This window comes from Ixodes scapularis, unplaced genomic scaffold (genome assembly GCF_016920785.2).
Source record: "Ixodes scapularis isolate PalLabHiFi unplaced genomic scaffold, ASM1692078v2 PGA_scaffold3__209_contigs__length_174095766, whole genome shotgun sequence".
Classification (NCBI taxonomy): domain Eukaryota; kingdom Metazoa; phylum Arthropoda; class Arachnida; order Ixodida; family Ixodidae; genus Ixodes; species Ixodes scapularis.
In genome coordinates, this window is record NW_024609868.1 from 63,317,972 (window position 1) to 63,326,539 (window position 8,568).

The 8,568-nt window shown below is 47.3% G+C and overlaps 1 protein-coding gene across 3 annotated transcripts in view; it reads left to right on the forward strand.

Moving 5' to 3' along the window:
- LOC8040535 (protein NDNF) overlaps positions 1–8,339 on the forward strand; it is a 105,810-nt gene extending 97,471 nt beyond the window's left edge. For all 3 annotated transcript variants that reach the window (XM_029994006.3, XM_029994008.4, XM_029994007.4), the window contains exons 4-5: positions 4,941–5,188; positions 6,090–8,339. In XM_029994006.3, coding sequence (XP_029849866.2) covers positions 4,941–5,188; positions 6,090–7,229 — 1,388 coding nt within the window. In that variant the 3' untranslated portion in view covers positions 7,230–8,339. The remainder of the gene's footprint in view (positions 1–4,940; positions 5,189–6,089) is intronic.
- The last annotated feature ends 229 nt before the right edge of the window (positions 8,340–8,568 follow it).

Sequence of the window (8,568 nt, forward strand, 5' to 3'; positions counted from 1 at the left end):
AGTGAACTTCAACAACAAACCGAAAGGTAACTTTATTTTCTTTCGGGCGCCGGGACGAGCTTCTCGAGGAACGCCCAAAATGGAAGCTCTCGTCGAGATCTTCCCCAGCACTCCGCGCACCCCGGGTGCCGGCGTATACAAAAAGAAGGGGATTTTATTAATGAAGGACGAACACGTACACCAACCCCGGTACACACGGTCGCCCCTGCCAAAGGCAGCTTCCGACAAACCCGCGCTGATTCGCATCAACAGACCGGAAGAGACGCCCGATCTGTCTTCACGGCAGAAGCTCTCCATGAGCCGTCGATGCTCCGGACCCTTGCCCATGCTCCTTATATTAACATCGTACGTTGTACATCACCGTCTTCAACACAACAAACCATCTGTTTTCGCTTTGGTTCCGATGTGTTTTTCGAAGCTGCGCTGCCTGGACGGCCTCAGTGGCGCAGGCGTTCAAAGTGCATTGCTGGTATTCAGCACAGGCACTGAAATATCCCAGGTTAGAAACTTCGGCACCAACACTAAATAAAGTGAGAAAGCGAGTGTAAAGGAGAATTCCCTCGGTCGAGACACTGCACACATAACCGCGATCAACAAGTTTCGTGCACAGGACTGCGAGCGTTGGTTCATTACATGTATCCCAACTTTTTTGACGAATGTGCGTTTATTTCGCTATCGTTTTTCTCAGTTAGCATGTTTTCACGTGCCGCCACCATGCTTACAGCCTTAACAGTTTCACCCAATATACATCGCCGCTGTTTTGTTCAGAAAGCACGATCCATCGCATAATGCAAACGGAATTGTTCTTATTCAGCCCTCCTTTTGTGTGTAGATCGTAATGTAGTTTAGTCCTCCCACAAATGCCACGAACGCCCCAGAAAATAGGCTTTGGTTCGGTATGAAAGCGTAAAAAATAGCGATGCAAATTTTTCTTTTGTTTCGTGTTTGTTTTTTTAGGGGGTTACTGGTACCTATTTTAGCTCTAAGTAAGATCATGAATTACAAACAAAATTTCAAATCTTTTATTTAGAAGGTTGTCATGCCACACCGACTCAATATCGGAGATACGCGAATAGCTGAAACGGAGCACAACGTCCATCAGCGAAGATTCCCGCCAGGTTCGCCGTGAGATAGAAACTGCTAACGCAAGTTTCGGAAGCGGCAATTAGGGGGCTCTATCTATTTCGGGCCAACGGACGCTCTCACCGGCCGATCCTACCGACTGTCACCCTTCACTCTGTGGCCCGGCCGGCCGTGAACCCACGCCGTGGAGCCCAGGTTAAAAAAAGGCGGCGTCTCAAGAGCGTAAGCGGCTGGAGGAAAAACCACCGGCAACGTGTGTCTGCGCTGCGCTCTGCTGTCTACTGTTCAAGGTGTGGCGGGACTGTCGTGGGGACGTTGACTCGGCGACACGTCCCATCTTTTGACGCAACAAAACAAAAACCCGAAACCCAGCTTGAACTGAGTTCCTAGCGGCACACGTGCACCTGCCCAAGCAAGAAGAAGAAAAAAAGAGGAACGCCTACCGGGACTCAAGTCCGAGCTTTGGACTTGTGGGACCACATCCGTGACACTCACCTCAGCTTGTCTCTTGATCTTGCACTGTGTTAAACTTGTCGGTCATGACGAAAGGTGCCCGGAATAAGACTTAATGTCTAGGGGTAATATGATGAAACGATAAAGAAAGAGACAGAGAAAAAAAAAATACTAGATGCCAACTGCCGTTATTCACCTGCGGAGGCATGCGCGGTTTAGAGAAGCTTGTTTTAGCGAACGCCGTTTTACCCAACCCGGCTCATCGAATACATTTATAGAGAACCCAGTTGAGAGTACATGGCGATGAGCCTCCTTTTAGCGAATTCGGCCACCGCGAAGCGGCGTGTACGGGGAAATCAGGTATGTTAACATTTTTGTAATGAGCCGCCGCAGACTGCCGCCGCGAAGCGGCGGGAGCGCAGCGGGGGGCATGGCTTAACACGAGGACCAGTGATACACGCGAGAAGTAGGGAAGCCTTTTTTTTTAAGCGTCCCCTTCTCGATAAACGGCGTTTCTCTAAACTGAGGCTCTGCATTCTCTAAACGTTGCTTCGATAAAACGTGCCCCTTCTCTAAAACGTGCTTCGATGAAATGGCATTCGATCAACCGTAGTAAACCCATTCACCTGTGCTACTCATTTCGCTAGATCGAGTAATGGGGAAGGCGTCTTATTGCCCGGGATTATAATATTACGAAAAAGAGTCAGTGCTCCACTTTACTTTATTGTGATGTCTACGTGCGCAAGCAAAACGTTTTAGAAGGATGGCGATAAAACTGCGTAATGCTGAAATCCAATTCCAAAGCAGACAGAAAGCGCTGTCGGTCAGTGCGAGCGCTGATCACACGGAGCAGCCTCGACACTCCAGCAATGTAAAAAAACCAACACCAAATCAAAGAAAACATAAATATTGCAGCGGATCTTATTTGATTAAACTTGATGCCTGAAATCTATTCCTCGAGTCCCATCTGGACCGCCGAGGAGGACGAAAACATAAGGGTGCCAACGTCTGAAACGAATGGCGCATTTCGTGCCTTTTGGAGGGAGTGATACTTCCAAAGTGATACCGAAACGATCTGGTTTTAGGAAGAAAGCTGGAAGACAACATGTTTTTTCACAAAAAAATGTGCTTCGTCATGCGTGTCGGTCCTTGTTATTGTAAAATATGGCGCAGGGTAACAAGGAAGAGTTTGAACTGGTCGTTTCCGTGGTCACGATAGTAGTCTATCCACTACTGCGAAGCAAGCTCTTGCGTGAAGACCCAACATACCTACAATAATCAAAGCCTGTGAGATCCTTTATCTTCGCGTCACGTCATCACACTCTTGTGGCGCCAACTCCGCACTTGGGTCCAAACCCGACGCCGTCCTTCGACACATTCACTAAACACGAAGTCCAACCGAACGCTCTGACTGCACTCGTGTCTAATCTGTGTTTGTCTCACTGTGACGATGGTGAAATGCTAGTACACGGCCTTTGATTAGGCAGTGTTGGCAGACCTCGGCTATATATTAATTTCTCTAATATCCTAGTTACACGGATATAAGAGAAATTGATAGATAGCCGACGATTAACTGCGTCAGACTTAACTGCAGTTAAGGGAACCAGCGTAACTAGGGTATAGTGGGCAGTAAGTACTCGTAACTGGGGTTTAGGATGCCCGTCGGGCACCTTTAACTACTGTTAAGTATGACCTCAGTCACATCTAACTGCGGTTATAAGTACCCGCGTAACTGAAGTATAAGAGTGGATAAACGCGATATAGCATATTATGATATAGCCACGCTTGTTCCACGCCTTTCAAGCTCGGAAGTCGGCGCTACAGTACGTTGGCGTGTCCTTGAACCAATAAACGCAACCCTACGAGCATTCTCTATCGCCGCTTCTCTCTCATCTTTATATTAGACACGTGGGTGGTCGGCATGATGCATCACTCGTTTTCTTCGGTTCGTTCGCCCTCCTTATTCGCCCCAAAACTCCACCGCGAAACTCGCATTCTCAGACGTAAACGGAAAAGCCAAAACCAAAAATGTTCACACGCACAATTGTGCTAAGGGGAAGCGTTTCCAAAATAACCATAACGGGACGGAGCGGCGGTGGCCGCCAGGGCGACTTAAAGGGAAGGCTGGCACAGGACCCGCGCAACGCAGCAGCAGCTGCTTCCCTTCCTCGCAAGCGGGGCACCTCGACCGCACCGACGCTGGCGGAGGACATCCCGCTGGCATTTTACGCGTTCGAGCGTGCTATATTTAAAGTGGCATATTTCAGCGTGCCGATGCATCACCCGCGGTAACGGGACTTGAAAAAAGGATAACGGCCACCCGCGAGGAAGGAAAACCAAAGAGCAAGCTATGGTCTCCTGTCCCACGGCCTCGTCCCCACTCTTTCAAAGCGACCATCGCTCAGGAGGGTAAACCGGAGCCTTGAGCGTGCTCGGCGAACTAGCGGCTAAAGCGCCGTCCGTGTCGCACCGTGGAGGTCGCCCGCGACGTTCCATCCGTCAGGGACGTGCCAGGTCGATGTCTCGGTCCTCGTCTCCTCCGGGGTCCGCTTAGTTTAACGCTCCGTCTGGGTTTGACGCTGACGGATTCGGAGACAACGAAGACCGCTTTCTCGTATCGCGGGAATATCGTAGATGTTTTGCAGGCTTTCTCGCCCTGGTTGTTTGCCTGTCATCTTACTGGCAGCGTTCGTCTTCGATGAGATGTGTCAGCTGTGATCCGACGTGTGCGTGTGCGTGTGTGCATTGCGTCGCGTCCTTATGGCTTAGCGCCGCTATCGATCATCGGTTTGTTCACTCAGCTCCTCTTTCGAAGGCAGACAGCCAACCGCTACTCGGTGATCGGAGTTCTGTTTTCTGTAAATACTTGCTCGTGCGAATGTCTAGCCTCACTTGTCAAAAACGAGAGCTGGAGTGATTAAGAAAAGATCTGTAAATTGATTCATGTCAGCAAAGGCATGTGCAAAACTAGTGGATGAGGAGATTTTACTGTCAACTAATGCCACGTACTGTCACCCTTTTTCTTTATTGCTTTTTTATCTTCCAGCAGTTTATGTTAAAAAAAAAACAAAAAAAACAAAACACTGTGGATGTTTTTGTAACAGATACTGAAATATGGTTGATTTAACTAATGCCTGCAAAACGAATGAGGTGGTGAATGTTCGTTTTAAAGATAAGCCGAGGCTATATGTGTTAGTTTTCTATCCTTACACTAATCGCCCTCGATTTTTTTTTTAATATATATTTCTATATGCAGTAGCTCGTTCCATTATCTTGGAGATCCTTGATGGCCGTGATGGTAACAAAAATGATAATGATGGTTAAAATTGATGATAAGGTGATTGTAGCGGGAGTGATTACGAAGGTGATCAGCATGACAGATGGCGAACGAATACTTGATGCAGGTAGCCGAGAGCAGCCTGTGGACCTGTACAGGGACGACGGTTCCTCCACCGAGCCTGTGGCAGGAGGATCTTTCTATGGCAGCGGCCGACTAAGCTTCACGCGTAGGGATGCGCCCAGGGGCATCTACATGCTCGAGTTCGACTCCGACAGCACGGACACCAGCGTCCGCGTCTACGGAACGTCGGACTCCGACACCCACTACCCTTTCCCGCAGCTTCCTACCAAGGCCAAAGTGGATGTCCTTCAGGTACGTAAATCTCTGGAACCTCAGACTGGAAGACAGTTTGGGTAGCCTGCCACGTACAAAAGTAATAATAAAACTTAAATGAGTTATTGCTACACTCTCACGTTATGGATGGTGCATTTGTGTATATCACGCCATTATTAACTCTGGTTTATTTTCTATTATGTGGTTATGTACTCGCCAGCTGATATTTGCCCAGACAAGTGTGCACGTACCGTCAATATTACTGGATATATCTCATGGCAAGGCGTTCTTAGCTTTAAATATTACTTCACAATCGTATTAAATCTTGCTGCCATATAATGTCCAGGCCATATCATCTGCATACAGTGACGCTCCTCAAGTGGGATAACCGTCCGACAGTTCATGCGCACACTGCTAAAGTCAAAGCTAGAAAGGTCTTACTGTATTTGAAAAAGATAAACCTGAATGTGCTGCATATTTGTGTTCATGTTTTGTTGTGTCCTCTTATAAATTTGATTGTCTTTTCAATTTGTCTTCCCAGGGGCAGGAAATCTCAATGCAAACAAACAATAAAAAACTGCCGAATCAAACGCCAAAATAGTGACTCACAATAATTAACTTCACCGCTTACACTTTGAAATCTAGTCGTGAGGTTCATAATCTTCCAAATCTGCTTATACAGTGCAATCCACTTATAACGATACCACATATAACAATATACCACTTATAACGATCAGTTTATAGAGTTTCTAGATTAGAAACGCCCAGTTTCTAGTCCAGGTACAACGATAGTCGGTTATAAAGATTGCATTTTCGGGTTTTCTCATTATCGTTATAGGTGGATCGTACTGTATATTTTATTGAGTTAACTATGATAGTGCGAGATACGATGGTCTCAATCTCAACGTTGGTTTATTGTATGTCCGGCCCCCCTTTGCAGATCCGCAACAGCCGTGTGCTGTTTACATGGAAGGCTAGTCCGTCGGAGGCCCTCGTCGATCAGGACGTGCGGTATTGCGTCGCCATCAACCGGAAGGGCAACTTCGACACCATGTGTGCCGTCGAAAGCGCGCTGCGAGGCGATGTGCCCAAAGTTCCCCACCAGGATTCCGGCTTCGGTTTCTGGTGGGAGAAAGCGGCTCACCGGAAGATGGCCCTCAAGACTCGTGAGATGATGCGAAACGTTCACGTACAGAAGGACGTCGCCTTCGAGTGCATCGGTCGCAGGACGTGGCACAGTTTCGCAGACCTCGAGGTTGACCAGAGATACTTCATCGACGTCTTCGCAATCAACTCAAGGACCAACGCCAGTTCAGCCTACCTGGGCGCCAGTGTCGTCGCAAGAAACCCAACAAACTCTAGGATCCAAGATAACCAGTTGGTGCAGATTGTGCTGGACCAGAAAGATGCTTTTTCCAGTGTGGCCAAGTACGCGGTCAATGCCAATGTCGAAATGATCTGGATGTTTGTTCAGTCATGTTCTGGACCGGGACCAGTGCAACTTTCCGTCACTCAGCGAAAGAAAAAAATCCTCACGGCCGAAGTGATGGAGACGAGAACGTTGACAATCAACCACCCTGCCAACGGTACCTACGTGGTCAAGATATCGTCAACCGTACCGCAGCTGAGAAGGGTCCACCTCTTGGTAAGCAAAAAGTACCACAAATTTCCGTTTCCAACGTTGCCCGACGACAGCAGCATCAAAGTTATGGGATCATTGACGACCTGCAACTCCGTCACCTTGGCCTGGAAGGCAGCATTGGACGAGAAGGTTCGCTACTGCATCTTTAAGCAAGAGATGCGAGGAAGCTACTCTGGCGTGTTCGCAAAACCCCAAGACTTCTGCACCGAAACTAAGGCCGTGGAAAAGACAGGCAAGATCACATGCAGGAGGTACCATCGGTTCAGTAAGCATAGGTTTGGTAACGTCATAATGCAGAAAATAAGGAAGCTTCAACCAGAAACGACCTACGTGTTCGAAATACTTGTGACTAAGGCCAGAGGACGTACTCTAGCCTACGAGAAAGTATGGGCTACTACTCAAAGAAATTGCACGCCGTCTTACAAAGGCAAGCGATGAGTTTCTCGTGTCTGAATCAAAGAGCGACATTGGAAAGACGTGGTTGTGCTGCATGACATTTTTACCAGGTGGACACCGGGAAAACGGTCCTGCTTGAGGACAGTTAAAGACTACAGACTAATCGTCCTAAAATCAACGGACAACGGTGGTGCGAAAGTCCGACCAACTTCATTTCTTTGCCGAACATGTGCCGTGTCAAGAAGAGATGACGTTTTTGTGAGGAGTGATGATAGATAAAGGGAACAAGAAGCTCTCCGAAGGGAGCTATCTATTTATGCACTTTGTACATTATGCTTCATACCATCGTGCAAATGTTTTTCTCAGGTTAGATATAGCCTATTGAGTAGAAAAAAAAAGAAAAAAAAGAGCCAAGACAGACTTTTTAGCGTTTGTTGTGCTTCGTTACCGATGACAGTTCCTTGTGTCGTGTGCATTTTTATCTTCATCCGCGCAACGTGGTGTACAGTTATTTCGTACACGCATTTAGATGCGCAATTTAATGGTCGACTCTTTACAATGCACGTTTCGTTTTGAGAACAAATCCCTTTCATCAAACTTCTATCGTAACCAAAAAGGAAGGACGCCATCTATTAAAAGCCACATCATTCATGTTCAAAGCATACAGCACACGAACACGATTTTGCTTGCCTACATACATTTTTCTTTACCTAAAATTTTTGTTGTATTTTTTTTTTGCATCGTCAACGTAAACTTAAAGAAAAGGCTAACAACGTCTCTGGAGAGCGACATACTGGAAATAACACAAAAGTTATAAGAAATCCGGTCATCGTACCATACCGGCAATGCAAGAAGCACCTGCAATGCAGTAAGTGCTGCGAAAGTACAACACATAATTACATCTACAAACGTTACTTACGCAATAACATCATTAGGTAGTCACCCCCCACTGTGCGACCTCATTTACACTCACAGATTATTATTTTTTTTCCGCACGCCTACACTGTTTCGAGGTGACTAGCTGTAGGCTTCTGCGCTGACCATGACAAAGCGACTCCCTGGTTCAAGCAACTGTGTAAAGCTCACGGGACTAAAATATCCTGTATGTGCTAGTCAAATACAACATAGGGGCTGCAACTTCCCCAACTGCAACGTTTGCTGTGTGTGTATGTCCGCATGTGTGCGTGTTTCCAAGTTATTTTGCACTCCCTGACGGCTTATTTAGCAAAAACGCCACAGTGCTGGTGATGAATATCGTTGACACCAGTACAGAAACGGCACCCTGGGTGCACCATTTATTTAGTTTTAACACAGAGTGTGTCATATGGCTGGCACTCCGTCACCCAACCAGGGACGGCAGTCAGTAGCCAACTGGCAGTCG